The following is a 19857-nucleotide window of genomic DNA, read 5'->3' as shown; positions in this document are numbered from 1 at the left end:
AACTAGTTCCCATCCAGGCCACTTTACCGGCCACTCTACCCCTGATCCACTGCTGCCCCTGGTACACATTTATGAGTCATCATATCACTCAGTGAGTCCTACTGGTGCACACGGAAGCATAAATTACCCATTGATCCTTCTTCCAGCAATTCTATTCACAGTACGGTAATAATACATCATCTTAGAATACCAAAATTACAGGCAGCCAGTGTGAAACACTGCAAGGGGTCCGAGCCACAATACCCTCAAATGTCCCTGCCTGTGTATGGGATGATAAGGAAATAAAAACTTAAGGAGGAAAGATTAATGTTACCATGAGTTCAGTGACTTCATTGGGGATTTCAAATTGAATAAACGATGCATTGCAGCATTTTGTTTGTCCATTCAGTATTAATTCATTCAGTATCAATATTCATCATGTTTTTAAATTAACTAGATTGTGCAGGGAAAACGGTAAACAGTCTCAAATTTGATAGCCCATGTCTGTGTGCTTTAGCGAGCGGCTGGGGGAATAGCCGTGCTGAATTTTCCATTTGTTTGGAGTGTAGTGCAAAATGCAATCCCCTGCTCCCCTCTCAACCCCCCCCCCCCCCCCCCCCCGTTCCACCCCCCCGTCCCTCTTGTCCTTCAGGGAAGCTATGTCTTGTTTAATCCCAGGGGAACCATATCCTCACAGTGAAGCGTACGGGAGTGGGGGGGAAGGATGTGGATGGTTGTTGGGGTGTCAGGGAGACAGATGAGGACGGTCAGGGGAGTTCCATAGACCTAGTACTACTAGGACTCCATTGACCCATGGAGGCTATTGTCTTATCGGTGGACAGAGCTGTGATTGATGATGGCCTATAGCGGTTGTACTGTACTGTACTGTACTGTACTGTACTGTACTGTACTGTACTGTACTGTACTGTACTGTACTGTACTGTACTGTACTGTACTGTACTGTACTGTACCTTCTTTAGAGATGGAGAGACATGGACACTGAACAACTACTACTCAGTATTTTGTAATGTTCGTAACTTGAACGCGTGAACTTTACCAGCTGCTGAAAGCATGCTGGTCAATATTGGCTTGTGAAACTCACAACCGGTAGACGCACACTGGTAGTCGACAGGAGATCATTTTCTGCTGAGCCTGCTCTGTCACCAGTTGGCAACACTGGTTGCCAAGCCTGCATATTTCCAGCCTAACGTGGATTGCTTGAGTTGTTTGGTTTTTGGATGCTGCTTAGCTTATTTCTGTCATGACAGTTGGCAACACTGGCAACCATACTGTCGAGTACTTTTGATTGTGCTTTTTGTGTGTAAAAGAGAAATCGTAAAATGAGAAATCGTAAATGAGAAATGAGAAATGGTAAAATGAGAAATGGTAAAATGAGAAATGGTAAAATGAGAAATGGTAAAATGAGAAATCGTAAAATGAGAAATCGTAAAATGAGAAATCGAAAATGAGAAATCGTAAAATGAGAAATCGTAAATGAGAAATGAGAAATCGTAAAATGAGAAATCGTAAAATGAGAAATTGTAAAATGAGAAATTGTAAAATGAGAATATAAATCGTAAAATGAGAAATCGTAAAATGAGAAATGAGGAATGGTAAAATGATAAATGGTAAAATGAGAAATGGTAAAATGAGAAATGGTAAATGAGAAATGGTAAATGAGAAATCGTAAATGAGAAATGGTAAAATGAGAAATCGTAAATGAGAAATCGTAAATGAGAAATGAGACATCGTAAATGAGAAATCGTAAATGAGAAATGAGAAATCGTAAATGAGAAATCGTAAATGAGAAATGAGAAATCGTAAATGAGAAATGAGAAATGGTAAAATGAGAAATGGTAAAATGAGAAATGGTAAAATGAGAAATGGTAAAATGAGAAATGGTAAATGAGAAATGAGAAATCGTAAATGAGAAATCGTAAATGAGAAATGAGAAATCGTAAATGAGAAATCGTAAATGAGAAATCGTAAATGAGAAATGAGAAATCGTAAATGAGAAATTGTAAATTAGAAATGAGAAATCGTAAATGAGAAATCGTAAAATGAGAAATAATAAGAAATGAGAAATAATGAGAAATGAGAAATAATAAGAAATGAGAAATAATAAGAAATGAGAAATAAGAAATAATAAGAAATGAGAAATAAGAAATAATAAGAAATGAGAAATAATGAGAAATGAGAAATAATAAGAAATGAGAAATAATAAGAAATGAGAAATAATAAGAAATGAGAAATAATAAGAAATGAGAAATGAGAAATAATGAGAAATTAGAACAAAATGAGAAGCACAATTTCTCATTTCTCGCACAATTTCTCATTTCTCGCACAATTTCTAATTTCTCATTTCTCGCACAATTTCTCATTTCTCTCACAATTTCTCATTTCTCGCACAATTTCTCATTTCTCATTTCTCGCACAATTTCTCATTTCTCATTTCTCGCACAATTTCTCATTTCTTGCACAATTTCTCATTTCTCGCTTTTGTGCGATTTCTCATTTCTCGCTTTTGTGCGATTTCTCATTTCTCGCTTTTGTACGATTTCTCATTTCTCGCTTTTGTGCGATTTCTCATTTCTCACTTTTGTGCGATTTCTCATTTCTCGCTTTTGTGCGATTTCTCATTTCTCATTTGTGCGATTTCGCATTTCTCATTTGTGCCATTTCTCATTTCTGCCATTTCTCATTTCTGCAATTTCTCATTTCTCATTCGTGCGATTTCTCATTTCTCATTTGTGCGATTTCTCATTTCTCATTTGTACCATTTCACATTTCTCATTTGTGCGATTTCTCATTTTTTCGATTTCACATTTCTCATTTGTGCGATTTCTCATTTGTGCGATTTCTCTTTGTGCGATTTCTCATTTGTGTGATTTCTCATTTCTCATTTGTGCGATTTCTCATTTGTGCCATTTTTTATTTGTGCCATTGTGACATTGCCTGGCGGTTATATTGATCTCTCTGCCTGTCCTTTCCTCTCGCATGCAGAGGTTCGGCGGACGGCTGGTACATGTGTGCAGACAGCTCCAACGGCGGCTACGGCCACACCACCGACCTCCAGACCCCGGTCATCTCCTCCACGGGGCCTCAGTGCACCCTGGTCTTCTGGTACCACATGAGTGGGTTCACCGTGGGCTCACTGCAGGTGAGGCCTAGGGATGTGAACGACTCGGTGTTTAGCGAAGCGACGTATCGTGGCCATTTATCAACGTTTATGAAATTCAGAAATTATAAACAAGACACCTGGGGTTACACCAAAAGTGGTGACCCATTGAAAACGGTTGAATGATGACGCAACTCGCACAGACTACAGTGATCGGTCACTGTAACATTACACACGGGTGCTTGCCAGTGACATTTATTTATCACTCTCCCATTTGGAAAACATTCAATCCTTTTTACATTTTGAAAACATTAATGTTTATAACGTTTTAGAAAAAGCCATTACAAAAATTATATATGTATAAAAAAATGGGATGAGCATGAGTCGAGAATTGAAAATCGACTTTTATTCACATCCCTAGTGAGGCCAGGGACCCAGCTGGTGTTACCGACTCATCATTATAACTTGTATATTGCCACTGTTGGGTGGAATTAAGGCTTGTAATGTCCAGAACTGTTACTTTTCAGGAAAAGGCAAAAATAACTGTTTCACTATATCCAATGTAGTTATTATTTAGTCACAACAAGCTTTTGTCAAAGGTAGGGTAAGTGTCGTGATATGTTTTTGTTAAACAAAGTTTATTTTTGTTAAAAGGTTAAAGCACTATATTAAAGCACTTGTTCAGTGAAATGGGTCTCTGCGTCTCCAGCTCTTTCATAACAGAAAATACATTTTCAGGTAAGCGACACATTTTCAGGAGAGAGTGTTATAGTATTCCAGTTCCAATTTCATCTGCTCATTTCTTTGTGTCATCAATTTCACTATAATCTGTATCCTGTCTGAGTTCAAATTATTGGATAAAATTGGTATGCCGACCTGAAAATGCATTTTCTGTACTGGAGAGACATGGAGACTCCGGTAGGCTGTTACTAATGAGTGCTATCAGAATATAGAGCTATTTTACACTTATTTTATTTATTTATTTATTTATTTATTTATTTATTTATTTATTTATTTATTTATTTATTTATTTATTTATTTATTTATTTATTTATTTATTTATTTATTTATTTATTTATTTATTTATTTATTTATTTATTTATTTATTTATTTTCGCCTTCACTTTTCATTGCTTCTACTCAGTATTTTAAAACCCACAGTCTTAAACATTTTAACAAATCATTCATCACTTTTCCGGGATATGTATATATATGCACGCACGCACACACACACACACACACACACACACACACACACACACACACACTGTGTGTATATATATATGAGAGAACAAACTTTAATCAGTGATTATAATATTCATACTATGTGCTTTAATATTCTACAGGTGTTGTTGAAATATGGAAATGTCACCAACACGGTGTGGTCTCAGACTGGAAGTCAAGGCAACAAATGGAGACGTGGGGAGGTGTATTTAGGGATCTCCAACAATTTTCAGGTGTGTCAATCAATCATGAGTTCCTATGAAGCACTTAACAGTTGTAGTTGATAATATAATATTATTGGCCAAATTGCAGAAAATAGCAGATCTATTATTACTTATTTGCTGAAATAATGTTGAGTGGTGGTGAGTAATAACGGAGAGAAGGGCTGGGGAGGTGGCGGTGGTTTGCTCGTGACGTCATGTAGTTCGGTGGTCACCTCACCACCGAAAATCCAGACTATGAATGAGACTCTCAGATGCGCCCAACAGCCATGAAGATCAGTGGTGAGTCTAATTAAAATTAGTCTCAGGTCATGAAGGTGCAATCATACTCACAATCCGTGCGCTGTACAGGCTGCATGAGTGTAACATTGCAGGACATCATCACGTGACAAAAATAATAGATTTATGAGCTACCAAAACGTTGCAACGTGATACGTTGTAACACCTTCGCTGGAGTCTGACTTGGTGCATTGATATCACACTGGTGTAAGAGCCACATTATTGCACTGTATGATTGCTATAGGCCTGGAAATGGAATAATATACTTTGCAAAAGTTATAGAAAAGATTAGAATTGGTTAAAAAATGGTGTGAACTCTGTGTATTGCACTTTGCACTCCACAAAAACAACACCACTTTGCCACCCCAGAGCACCGACCGGACTACCTAATGTGGTAAAAGAAAGAAAACATGCCCTTTGAATGTCCATTAACCTTTCCTCGGAACAAACAGAGCAGCCATTCAGCATTTCGAGGAGCTTTTTACACCATACTCTAATTATAAATCATGCTTAAGAGTCCTTTTTCGGAGGGATTGTGAGTGCCCTTTTTCCTCTGCTTTCCGTGCACTTCATCAGGGCTGCTGTCTCCGGAGGGAGCAACATGACTCATGCCAAAGATTTCATTATAAGCCATGCTGTAGCAATCTGTGGTTTATGCCCTGAAAGATGTGTTTTGATATAATCTAATACGGGGGTCTTCAATGTCCCTTAGCTGAGACTGAGAGAGAGATGAAGCAGGGACCCTCACTACAATTGTGTGGCGGAATAAACTCATGAGTGTTGTGTTTCTGACATTTTTAACCCATTAAGACCTGAGTTATATTCTACAAATGCCTTCTAAATCAGTAGTTCTCACACTTTTGGACACTAATAACGCTTCTCACACTAATAACGCTTCATTGGCGTCAGCTGTGAAACAACATGATAAACGACAACAACAGCTATGAGCTGACCTCAGGTCTGTGTCTGTGTTGTTGTCAGGTGGTGTTCAGGGCCAAGCGAGGCATCAGCTACATGGGCGACGTAGTGGTGGACGACGTCCTCTTCCACCAGTGTGCCCCTCCTCTTCCGCTGACCTCGGAGCAGCCGTGCCGTCCCGACCAGTACGCCTGCGCCAACGGACACTGCATCCCACAGGACAACCTGTGTGACTTCATCAACCACTGTGGGGACCACTCCGACGAGAACCCCTACATCTGCAGTGAGCTTTCCTTCCTCCGCCGATTGATTGAATACTTTATTAGTATATAACAGCACGAGGAACAGTCAGACATTGAGGTTAAAACTCCAAAAGACTTGTTTTTATTGTATATGTATTCAATTCATCAACATGGCATTAAAAAAAGAAAATAACACAATAATACATGTAATACTATATGTAACTAGAAAATTCGCAATTTTAAAAAATTGCAGAGTGTGGTTGCCGCAGTGGCTTACATATGCCCCTCCCACTAGTATTGCCAGCCAATTACAATTTCAAGTCACGCCTTAGATCATGCGTAAGTAATTCGGAGGGGATTTAAGGCCTAATAAAAAAAAACTTTGGTTTCCGGTTGCCGACCGACTCTATTAAATATGCGCGACTCATATTATTTTATTGGCATTTGGTGAAAAAAAAAAAAAAAAAAAAAGAAGCTCAGAATGCGACCGAGTAAGACCCAAAAGGTCTTTATTAAAATTAAAATTATCTTTGATGAGACCATTGGGACGCGCGAAGTCAAAATAAAGTTTTCTTTCGTCTAAAATATCACGTGCGCAAATGTTTTGGAATGCGTCATCGCGAGGAGACGCACAACACAACAGTGACAACATACAGCATGGACCTGTGCACGGTGTCTGTGACTGTCCACTGCCCGTGCAAAGCACCGCCACAGATCATACGATTGAGTACAAAAACATTTGAAGACATAATTAAGGAGGTGAAACCGTGCCGGTGTCGGTTTAAGTCCGCAGAAGGGAGACACGACCGAGCGGATAAATGGACTATCATCTCAGCCGACATACTCTCCCCCCCCACCCTGGAGCCTCTAGGCGCCCAGGCTGGGTGCGTGCTGGGCATGTTTGACTTTCGGTATCTATAGCCCTGAGATGCGAGGAGGAGGAAACCCATTCGGCTCATGCTTCTACCCCGTCAGAACGTTAGCTAACGTTAGCTTAGCCCCATATATGTGCTCGGAGCTACAGAATGAGCGTAGGGAGAGGAGAGGGCACATATGGGGCTAACGTTAGCTATGTTTTTGTCTTTTAATAACTAGCACTATAGCTATGTTGATGCCAGCAACACGTTCTAACTTTTTATGTCAAAACATGAATGGGCGTAGGGAGAGGAGAGGGCACATATCATATATGGGGCTAACGTTAGCTATGTTTTTGTCTTTTAATAACTAGCACTATAGCTATGTTGATGCCAGCAACACGTTCTAACTTTTTATGTCAAAACATGAGCTGGAAAGCAGAGGTTGTTTTACGTTAGGTGGGTTGTTGCTGACACCACCGTTACCTAAAACTGGATGGCCAATAAATGAAGTACACGTGATTTCACAATGTTTACAAGCATGAAAGATTCATGCCACCCCAAAACACAGGCGCAACTAAATAAAATAGGGGGCTTGCAAATGTAGTCTTAGACCTGCCATGATTCCACAGTTCAAATGAACTGAGTTGCAGGCAGGAGGAGGGGCAGCAGTTTGACGTGACTGTGCATTTCATTACTGTCAGAGCCTTCTAGTTGCTGTAAGACAGTACAATTTACAATTTAGGCATTTATCAGACGCTCTTAATCCAGAGCGATTTACATTAAGCAAGAACAAAAAGCATGGGAATACATCACATAAAAATAATTTATCATGAAACATGCGTATTAAGTATTCAACCAGTGTGTGGACATTCTATTCAAAGTTTTCAAATGTTTAGCTGTAGGCATGTAGACGTAGTGTTATGTGTACTTGAACCATTCATTATTTAAAATATGGTATTTCAGGCAAATATTGAAGTTATTAAAAAAGAAGCCTATCCATCATTGCCGTAGGAAAAAAAAAAGTTAAAAAAAAATCCTCTCTACCCATCCTTCCCACGAAAAAATAAAAAAAATAAAAAAAATTCCTTGCTACCCAACTTTCCCACGAAAAATAAAATAAAATAAATTCCCTACCTACTCAGCCCAAAAATGACAGCCAATCGGAAACCAAAGTTTTTTTTTTTTAGGCCTAACCCCCGAAATTCATGTTTTTGCGACAAACGGTTACATTTCTCGCATTTGCGGCGCCCCCTATGGATGAAAATGGAATTGCTATTAGAACTTGGTTGATTGAACCACCCCGGACATGTGATTGAAATTTGGGATGGATTGGACATTCCGTTCGTGATTTATGGCATTTTTTGTGATATAGGCCCCTCCTACTAACTTCGGAAGACGATTGCGGCCGAACGATACGCACTTTCAAAATTCTGCGGCTCAGTTTTAATTGGATGGGTCCAGAGATCACGTGTGCCGATTTCTGTGAGATTTGGACAAAATCTGTAGGAGGAAAAGCAAAAAGTGTGTTTTGGACAAAATTCAAAATGGCGGAAAATCTATCATGGCGGAAATGGGCGTGGCCTATATGGGGAGATGCGTCATGACCCAAGGAATCCAGGGAAAAAATAATTTTGATTTTACGACCTACGGTTCAAGAGTTATAAGCCAAAAGGTAAAGTGGGCTGTTATAGCGCCACCATGAGGCCGACCGATAAAATTTTAGGGTTAAATAATTTTAGGGATAATTTTGAATTATCCCTAAAGGTTTTGTAACTATAGTGATTACAGTCTCCGAGGAACAAATACTTTTATGTGAATTTTTGCCTTTTCCCATTCATGTCAATAGGGACATTTAATTCACTAATAAATTCATATCAATTAAACTATACAACATTTCTCTTAACAAAATACAAGCACACGATTCCCGATTTTTCCGGTCAATTTGACATATGGCTCAAGTGCGTACAGCGTACAGTGTGGGAGGTATAAAGCGTCAAAATAAAGACTACTCCAGTGAAAAAAAAATAATAATAATAATAAAGTGTCACAGTTACAAGAGTCTGGTTGCCCATTCGGGCAACCACACTAATTATAATACAATACAAAACACTATTATGTACAAAGGGGAAAACCGCGGCCGCAAAAGACACCTCCTTTCTATGGGAATTTGCATTTTCTCCTGATGGGTTTTCAGGCCAGTTTTGAAAGAAACCAGTGATTCACATCTTTTAACTAGAAAATTCGCAATTTAAAAAAATTGCAGAGTGTGGTTGCCGCAGTGGCTTACATATGCCCCTCCCACTAGTATTGCCAGCCAATTACAATTTCAAGTCACGCCTTAGATCATGCGTAAGTAATTCGGAGGGGATTTAACCCCCGAAATTCATGTTTTTGCGACAAACGGTTACATTTCTCGCGTTTGCGGCGCCCCCTATGGATGAAAATTGAATTGCTTTTAGAACTTGGTTGATTGAACCACCCCGGACATGTGATTCAAATTTGGGATGGATTGGACATTCCGTTCGTGATTTATGGCATTTTTGTGATATAGGCCCCCCATACTAACTTCGGAAGACGATTACGGCCGAACGATACGCACTTTCAAAATTCTGCGGTTCAGTTTTAATCGGATGGGTCCAGAGATCACGTGTACAGATTTGTGTGAGATTTGGACAAAATCTGTAGGAGGAAAAGCAAAAAGTGTGTTTTGGACAAAATTCAAAATGGCGGAAAATCTATCATGGCGGAAATGGGCGTGGCCTATATGGGGAGATGCGTCATGACCCAAGGAATCCAGGGAAAACATTTTTTTGATTTTACGACCTACGGTTCAAGAGTTATAAGCCAAAAGGTAAAGTGGGCTGTTATAGCGCCACCATGAGGCCGACCGATAAAATTTTAGTGTTAAATAATTTTAGGGATAATGTTGAATTATCCCTAAAAGTTTTGTAACTATAGTGATTACAGTCTCCGAGGAACAAATACTTGAATGTGAATTTTTGCCTTTTCCCATTCATGTCAATGGGGAAATTTAATTCACTAATAAATTCATATCAATTAAACTATACAACATTTCTCTTAACAAAATACAAGCACACGATTCCCGATTTTTCCGGTCAATTTGACATATGGCTCAAGTGCGTACAGCGTACAGTGTGGGAGGTATAAAGCGTCAAAATAAAGACTACTAATAAAGACCACACTAACAAATAACACTAGAAAATTCGCAATTTAAAAAAATTGCAGAGTGTGGTTGCCGCAGTGGGCTTACATATGCCCCTCCCACTAGTATTGCCAGCCAATTACAATTTCAAGTCACGCCTTAGATCATGCGTAAGTAATTCGGAGGGGATTTAACCCCCGAAATTCATGTTTTTGCGACAAACGGTTACATTTCTCGCATTTGCGGCGCCCCCTATGGATGAAAATGGAATTGCTATTAGAACTTGGTTGATTGAACCACCCCGGACATGTGATTGAAATTTGGGATGGATTGGACATTCCGTTCGTGATTTATGGCATTTTTTGTGATATAGGCCCCTCCTACTAACTTCGGAAGACGATTGCGGCCGAACGATACGCACTTTCAAAATTCTGCGGCTCAGTTTTAATTGGATGGGTCCAGAGATCACGTGTGCCGATTTCTGTGAGATTTGGACAAAATCTGTAGGAGGAAATGCAAAAAGTGTGTTTTGGACAAAATTCAAAATGGCGGAAAATCTGTCATGGCGGAAATGGGCGTGGCCTATATGGGGAGATGCGTCATGACCCAAGGAATCCAGGGGAAAAATAATTTTGATTTTACGACCTACGGTTCAAGATTTATAAGCCAAAAGGTAAAGTGGGCTGTTATAGCGCCACCATGAGGCCGACCGATAAAATTTTAGGGTTAAATAATTTTAGTGATAATGTTGAAATATCCCTAAAAGTTTTGTAACTATAGTGATTACAGTCTCCGAGGAACAAATACTTTTATGTGAATTTTTGCCTTTTCCCATTCATGTCAATGGGGAAATTTAATTCACTAATAAATTCATATCAATTAAACTATACAACATTTCTCTTAACAAAATACAAGCACACGATTCCCGATTTTTCCGGTCAATTTGACATATGGCTCAAGTGCGTACAGCGTACAGTGTGGGAGGTATAAAGCGTCAAAATAAAGACTACTCCAGTGAGAAAATAACTAGAAAATTCGCAATTTAAAAAAATTGCAGAGTGTGGTTGCCGCAGTGGCTTACATATGCCCCTCCCACTAGTATTGCCAGCCAATTACAATTTCAAGTCACGCCTTAGATCATGCGTAAGTCATTCGGAGGGGATTTAACCCCCGAAATTCATGTTTTTGCGACAAACGGTTACATTTCTCGCAATTGCGGCGCCCCCTATGGATGAAAATGGAATGTTTTTAGAACTTGGTTGACTGAACCACCCCGGACATGTGATTGAAATTTGGGATGGATTGGACATTCCGTTCGTGATTTATGGCATTTTTTGTGATATAGGCCCCTCCTACTAACTTCGGAAGACGATTGCGGCCGAACGATACGCACTTTCAAAATTCTGCGGCTCAGTTTTAATTGGATGGGTCCAGAGATCACGTGTGCCAATTTCTGTGAGATTTGGACAAAATCTGTAGGAGGAAAAGCAAAAAGTGTGTTTTGGACAAAATTCAAAATGGCGGAAAATCTATCATGGCGGAAATGGGCGTGGCCTATATGGGGAGATGCGTCATGACCCAAGGAATCCAGGGAAAACATTTTTTTGATTTTACGACCTACGGTTCAAGAGTTATAAGCCAAAAGGTAAAGTGGGCTGTTATAGCGCCACCATGAGGCCGACCGATAAAATTTTAGTGTTAAATAATTTTAGGGATAATGTTGAATTATCCCTAAAAGTTTTGTAACTATAGTGATTACAGTCTCCGAGGAACAAATACTTGAATGTGAATTTTTGCCTTTTCCCATTCATGTCAATGGGGAAATTTAATTCACTAATAAATTCATATCAATTAAACTATACAACATTTCTCTTAACAAAATACAAGCACACGATTCCCGATTTTTCCGGTCAATTTGACATATGGCTCAAGTGCGTACAGCGTACAGTGTGGGAGGTATAAAGCGTCAAAATAAAGACTACTAATAAAGACTACACTAACAAATAACACTAGAAAATTCGCAATTTAAAAAAATTGCAGAGTGTGGTTGCCGCAGTGGCTTACATATGCCCCTCCCACTAGTATTGCCAGCCAATTACAATTTCAAGTCACGCCTTAGATCATGCGTAAGTCATTCGGAGGGGATTTAACCCCCACGAAATTCATGTTTTTGCGACAAACGGTTACATTTCTCGCATTTGCGGCGCCCCCTATGGATGAAAATGGAATTGCTTTTAGAACTTGGTTGATTGAACCACCCCGGACATGTGATTCAAATTTGGGATGGATTGGACATTCCGTTCGTGATTTATGGCATTTTTTGTGATATAGGCCCCTCCTACTAACTTCGGAAGATGATTACGGCCGAACGATACGCACTTTCAAAATTCTGCGGCTCAGTTTTAATTGGATGGGTCCAGAGATCACGTGTGCCAATTTCTGTGAGATTTGGACAAAATCTGTAGGAGGAAAAGCAAAAAGTGTGTTTTGGACAAAATTCAAAATGGCGGAAAATCTATCATGGCGGAAATGGGTGTGGCCTATATGGGGAGATGCGTCATGACCCAAGGAATCCAGGGAAAACATTTTTTTGATTTTACGACCTACGGTTCAAGAGTTATAAGCCAAAAGGTAAAGTGGGCTGTTATAGCGCCACCATGAGGCCGACCGATAAAATTTTAGTGTTAAATAATTTTAGGGATAATGTTGAATTATCCCTAAAAGTTTTGTAACTATAGTGATTACAGTCTCCGAGGAACAAATACTTGAATGTGAATTTTTGCCTTTTCCCATTCATGTCAATGGGGAAATTTAATTCACTAATAAATTCATATCAATTAAACTATACAACATTTCTCTTAACAAAATACAAGCACACGATTCCCGATTTTTCCGGTCAATTTGACATATGGCTCAAGTGCGTACAGCGTACAGTGTGGGAGGTATAAAGCGTCAAAATAAAGACTACTAATAAAGACCACACTAACAAATAACACTAGAAAATTCGCAATTTAAAAAAATTGCAGAGTGTGGTTGCCGCAGTGGCTTACATATGCCCCTCCCACTAGTATTGCCAGCCAATTACAATTTCAAGTCACGCCTTAGATCATGCGTAAGTAATTCGGAGGGGATTTAACCCCCGAAATTCATGTTTTTGCGACAAGCGGTTACATTTCTCGCATTTGCGGCGCCCCCTATGGATGAAAATTGAATTGCTTTTAGAACTTGGTTGATTGAACCACCCCGGACATGTGATTGAAATTTGGGATGGATTGGACATTCCGTTCGTGATTTATGGCATTTTTTGTGATATAGGCCCCTCCTACTAACTTCGGAAGACGATTGCGGCCGAACGATACGCACTTTCAAAATTCTGCGGCTCAGTTTTAATTGGATGGGTCCAGAGATCACGTGTGCCGATTTCTGTGAGATTTGGACAAAATCTGTAGGAGGAAAAGCAAAAAGTGTGTTTTGGACAAAATTCTAAATGGCGGAAAATCTATCATGGCGGAAATGGGCGTGGCCTATATGGGGAGATGCGTCATGACCCAAGGAATCCAGGGAAAGAATAATTTTGATTTTACGACCTACGGTTCAAGAGTTATAAGCCAAAAGGTAAAGTGGGCTGTTATAGCGCCACCATGAGGCCGACCGATAAAAATTTATTGTTAAATAATTTTAGGGATAATGTTGAATTATCCCTAAAAGTTTTGTAACTGTAGTGATTACAGTCTCCGAGGAACAAATACTTGAATGTGAATTTTTGCCTTTTCCCATTCATGTCAATGGGGAAATTTTATTCACTAATAAATTCATATCAATTAAACTTTACAACATTTCTCTTAACAAAATACAAGCACACGATTCCCGATTTTTCCGGTCAATTTGACATATGGCTCAAGTGCGTACAGCGTACAGTGTGGGAGGTATAAAGCGTCAAAATAAAGACTACTAATAAAGACCACACTAACAAATAACACTAGAAAATTCGCAATTTTAAAAAATTGCAGAGTGTGGTTGCCGCAGTGGCTTACATATGCCCCTCCCACTAGTATTGCCAGCCAATTACAATTTCAAGTCACGCCTTAGATCATGCGTAAGTAATTCAGAGGGGATTTAACCCCCGAAATTCATGTTTTTGCGACAAACGGTTACATTTCTCGCATTTGCGGCGCCCCCTATGGATGAAAATGGAATTGCTTTTAGAACTTGGTTGATTGAACCACCCCGGACATGTGATTGAAATTTGGGATGGATTGGACATTCCGTTCGTGATTTATGGCATTTTTTGTGATATAGGCCCCTCCTACTAACTTCGGAAGACGATTACGGCCGAACGATACGCACTTTCAAAATTCTGCGGCTCAGTTTTAATTGGATGGGTCCAGAGATCACGTGTGCCGCTTTCTGTGAGATTTGGACAAAATCTGTAGGAGGAAAAGCAAAAAGTGTGTTTTGGACAAAATTCAAAATGGCGGAAAATCTATCATGGCGGAAATGGGCGTGGCCTATATGGGGAGATGCGTCATGACCCAAGGAATCCAGGGAATTTTTATTTTTTATTTTACGACCTACGGTTCAAGAGTTATAAGCCAAAAGGTAAAGTGGGCTGTTATAGCGCCACCATGAGGCCGACCGATAAAATTTTAGGGTTAAATAATTTTAGTGATAATGTTGAAATATCCCTAAAAGTTTTGTAACTATAGTGATTACAGTCTCCGAGGAACAAATACTTTTATGTGAATTTTTGCCTTTTCCCATTCATGTCAATGGGGAAATTTAATTCACTAATAAATTCATATCAATTAAACTATACAACATTTCTCTTAACAAAATACAAGCACACGATTCCCGATTTTTCCGGTCAATTTGACATATGGCTCAAGTGCGTACAGCGTACAGTGTGGGAGGTATAAAGCGTCAAAATAAAGACTACTCCAGTGAGAAAATAATAATAAAGTGTCACAGTTACAAGAGTCTGGTTGCCCATTCGGGCAACCACACTAATAATAAAGTGTCACAGTTACAAGAGTCTGGTTGCCCATTCGGGCAACCACACTAACTAGAAAATTCGCAATTTTAAAAAATTGCAGAGTGTGGTTGCCGCAGTGGCTTACATATGCCCCTCCCACTAGTATTGCCAGCCAATTACAATTTCAAGTCACGCCTTAGATCATGCGTAAGTCATTCGGAGGGGATTTAACCCCCGAAATTCATGTTTTTGCGACAAACGGTTACATTTCTCGCATTTGCGGCGCCCCCTATGGGTGAAAATGGAATTGCTTTTAGAACTTGGTTGATTGAACCACCCCGGACATGTGATTGAAATTTGGGATGGATTGGACATTCCGTTCGTGATTTATGGCATTTTTTGTGATATAGGCCCCTCCTACTAACTTCGGAAGACGATTACGGCCGAACGATACGCACTTTCAAAATTCTGCGGCTCAGTTTTAATTGGATGGGTCCAGAGATCACGTGTGCCGATTTCTGTGAGATTTGGACAAAATCTGTAGGAGGAAAAGCAAAAAGTGTGTTTTGGACAGAATTCAAAATGGCGGAAAATCTATCATGGCGGAAATGGGCGTGGCCTATATGGGGAGATGCGTCATGACCCAAGGAATCCAGGGAAAAAATAATTTTGATTTTACGACCTACGGTTCAAGAGTTATAAGCCAAAAGGTAAAGTGGGCTGTTATAGCGCCACCATGAGGCCGACCGATAAAATTTTAGGGTTAAATAATTTTAGTGATAATGTTGAAATATCCCTAAAAGTTTTGTAACTATAGTGATTACAGTCTCCGAGGAACAAATACTTTTATGTGAATTTTTGCCTTTTCCCATTCATGTCAATGGGGAAATTTAATTCACTAATAAATTCATATCAATTAAACTATACAACATTTCTCTTAACAAAATACAAGCACACGATTCCCGATTTTTCCGGTCAATTTGACATATGGCTCAAGTGCGTACAGCGTACAGTGTGGGAGGTATAAAGCGTCAAAATAAAGACTACTCCAGTGAGAAAATAATAATAAAGTGTCACAGTTACAAGAGTCTGGTTGCCCATTCGGGCAACCACACTAATTAAATTTAATGGCATTCCACATTTCGTTGACACAGAGCAGTAGAATGAGAATTTCCCCATGCTTGTTCTATAATTCGTCGTTGCTGTGGCTGCGCGGGTGTCACTCACTTTGGAGTAGTCGTCAGGTCATTTTCATTTCAAGATCGGATGCTTTATGTTCTCTCTCTTGCAGAGGGTTTCAGCGGGCGCTGCAACTTTGAGTTTGACCTCTGCTCCTGGCGCCAATGCCGACTGGACGACTTCAACTGGCTGATCAAGGCGGGCAGCACGCCGACCGCCGGCACTGGCCCATCGACGGACCACACCCTGAGGGACCCGTCCGGTCACTACCTGTACCTGGAGAGCTCCTTCCCTCAGGCGGCCGGGGACACCGCCCGCATCACAGGACCCCGGCTGAGCCGGCGGAGCAAGCAGTGCAAGGTCAGGGTCAAGGTGGAGAGGGCAGAGGGCAACCGAGTCAAGCTTGTTGAAGTCTTGTGAATTAGAGGGTAATATAAGGTTGTGTCGCTGGGATCAATACGAGTCCCAGTGGAAATCAATAAGGGTTGGAGGAGGAGGAGAAGAAGGGATTTGATTTAGGGTCAAAACTAGGTTAGAGATCAAAGGAGATCAATGGTTGCTTTGCTCTGATGAATGGATGATGGGGATAGCTGTTGAAAATACATAATTATGTCAGACTCCTGTGCGCAGAATAATGTTTACAATTTAGGAATACTTAGTGCACAATATGGATTTCTGTGTTTAACCGTAAGAGAAAACATTTCATGCTTGGTACATTTAAAATGTACAAAACAAAACGGTATTCAAGATTTGTTTATTGGCCAGACATATATGAAATACAGGGTATTTGTGGAAATGTATTTCTGTGGTCCTAAGCATCGTATTTCCAAATAGACTGTATCGTGTGAAACATCAATTGTTTTATTTGTTGATTGATTGTTTGATTTATTGTTTTCTGTATGGTTGCTGAGCTGTGGTTGTGCTGTGGAGGGCAGCCAAAATAGAAGTGCACAAACACAATTCAGAATTACATTTTCAGTTTAAAAGCAACATGAGTGAACACTGAACATTGACCTTGTTTTCTCAGATTGCCACTTATGAAGTTATTTATGCCCGCCCCCCCCCCCCCATGTCCCCGTTCCCTAATGAAGTGGAACAACATTTCAATTTTCAACACCTCAGGAATACTTCCAGTAATGAAGTTAGAAGGATGACGTGAGAGTGAAGTTGCTCCCACCCTTTCCTGGATCAAGGCTGCTTGAAAACCTCAAAAGCACGGATTGGCAATTCCGTACATGCACGCCTAGAAAACCCCCAAATATGTACATATTACACTGAAATCCTCCCCATAGACCGGGACTGAGAGGCGCCGTCTCTACCGAACTTGAGCCACGAGAGACACCACTGAGCGCGCTAAAGCGTGCAATTTGTTGTTGAACGTTGTGAAGTTCCGTAGAGCCGACTCAGCCCCGTCCGAGTTGTAACCCAATAGCACAGAATCGTAAATAATGTCAAACCCGATCTCCCCCAAACACGGCAATTCTAGTACAATACAATACTAGTGAAAGTCACTCCTCCGTCGCGGTCAAAACAGTAGTAGTGTAATATGTATGGATTTTGGAGTTTTCTATGTGTGTATGTACGGAATTGCCAATCCGTGCTATTTCACCGTGTTTGGCTGAGATTGGGCTCCTTTTCCACCTGAATGGCTGCCGTGTCAACTGATCACATGGGTGATTTATTTTAATCATCAATCAATCGAGTGGGTTCCAGCTTGGGCCCACAGTTTGAGAATCATTGACATAAGAGGTACACAGTCCTGCCTGGCCTGAGATCAACTAGCATGGGATGACATATTCTGATTGATGGACAGTAGTAGTTTGGCATTAAGGGTGTTTTTCCCTTTTCTGTGAATTCATTAGAGAACCTTTGGCTGTCTTTAATCAAACTATTTGGTCTTCAATTCCTCTCCCTCTTCATTCTTCCTCTCAACATTGTGTGTGAGCGCATTCAACTAGCCGAATCACGTTTGCATAATGTGTCAACAACACATTTTAATTGGCTCGGTTGGGTTCATCCGTCCTGTCTGGAAGCTCCTCCTGACTGACTGACTGCTCAGTCGACGTGGTGCAGGTGCATCAAGTACGTGTCATCTAAGTCCAGCCTAATTGTACCAATTAGGCAGAGGGAACAAGAGGAGGCTGATGAGGGAGAGATATGAAGCGGAGAGAGATATTCAGCTTCTGAGTGCACTCTCTCTCCAGAGAGGGAGGTGGAGGTACTGTAGCAGCCTGCAGTATTAACAAACCCGCCCCAGCATCTGGTAGCGTTTTGAGAGGAGCATGGAGTTTGTGATTTCCTCGTGCTGCTGCTTGCAGACACTAGACGAGCTCTGTTGCCAAGCCTTGATGGACACAGGAAATGAAAGGAAAAGTGCATCTAGATTATGTAGCTAATGTAATAATACGTACATGTAGTTTAATGGCATCTGCTGCACAAAGTCTGCAGTGACATTCCACGGTTTTGTAATAAATTGTGTGGTGTGATTGTGGTGTAATTGGACCGTAACAAAATATCTGCGATAAATTAGAGCTGTTTTGTAGTAGTTTGTTTTGCTTACGCGATTACCAAACCAATCACTATAGTCAAGGTCAAGTGAATAATATATTATGTACCATTAGTTGCTGTATTGCTACACATTTGGGTGCACACCGTTTTCTTATATTCTTGCACACACGCACGCACTCACGCATGCACACTGTATAGACTAGACAGACAGACAGTCCTAATTATACTGCAGGTTTCTAATCCAAGTTTTACCAAATATCCAAATGAAACAAAATGTATGTTCCAAAAGGCCTCAATTCGTCCATTCACCCCGTCTCTCCAGATGCGATTCTACGTGCACATGTCTGGGGACGGCACCGGAACGCTCAGCGTGTTCCAGAGGAGTGGCGGAACGTCTCGTCTCCTCCTGAACCTGACGGGGGACCAGGGCAACTACTGGCGCATGAGGGAGATCCCGCTGAGCTCTCCCCGCGACTTCCAGGTGGCCTTTGAAGGCAAAGTGGGAAGGAACCCCAAAGGGGACATCTGCCTGGACGACATCACCTTCTCCCCGGGGTGCCTGCTGACGTCGTGGGCCGAAGACGGTGAAAACACCACTCCACCTGCGGGAGGTAGGCTGTGATATACTCTTCTGTTTCCTCCTCTCCTCCTGACTCGGTGACTCTGAGATATTAAATAACGTTGTACACGGGTGGGCTCAGGCTGTGGGGAGTTTTGTAACTGCTCGTGCTTTGTAAAGAGTCACAAGATGACAAATTAACGTCTGAACTGTTTAAGGGGAATTAGTGTCACAGCAGTTGCATTCTGACTCAGATTAGTCTCGGAACATACTGTCCAAGTCCAAATTAGAAGAGTAAGTAAGGATCAACCCTTGACAAAATAAATGCATTATACTTTGCTGACTTGGGCACCTCATTATGCACCTAATTTACTAATAGGTAGCCACCTACTACTACTGTACAACCTCAGATAAAAAATATATTCTAGATTCATTGCGCATAAAGTGAAATAATTAAAACCTTTTTTTTTTATCTTAATGATTCTGGCATATAGCTCATGAAAATCAAAAAATCCTGTCTCAAAATATTAAATTTTTTTATGAGACCACTAAAAAAAACATTTATAATACAGAAATGTGTTAATTTATGGACTCAATACGTGGTCTGGGCTACTTTTAAACAAATCATTTCATCAATGG

General features: G+C 40.4%; 1 protein-coding gene across 1 annotated transcript in view; it reads left to right on the top strand.

Moving 5' to 3' along the window:
- Positions 1 to 19857, top strand: part of malrd1 (MAM and LDL receptor class A domain containing 1) — a gene marked incomplete at its 5' end in the record, with an annotated part of 101539 nt that overhangs the window by 34032 nt on the left and 47650 nt on the right. The window contains 5 exons of the mRNA XM_083778384.1: positions 2983 to 3139; positions 4443 to 4553; positions 5802 to 6021; positions 16264 to 16511; positions 18982 to 19270. Of these exons, the coding sequence (XP_083634510.1) occupies positions 2983 to 3139; positions 4443 to 4553; positions 5802 to 6021; positions 16264 to 16511; positions 18982 to 19270 (1025 nt within the window). The remainder of the gene's footprint in view (positions 1 to 2982; positions 3140 to 4442; positions 4554 to 5801; positions 6022 to 16263; positions 16512 to 18981; positions 19271 to 19857) is intronic.

This window comes from Protomyctophum parallelum (assembly GCF_964188405.1).
Source record: "Protomyctophum parallelum genome assembly, chromosome: 12".
NCBI lineage: Eukaryota > Metazoa > Chordata > Actinopteri > Myctophiformes > Myctophidae > Protomyctophum > Protomyctophum parallelum.
This window is presented reverse-complemented; position numbering and strand designations above follow the sequence as displayed.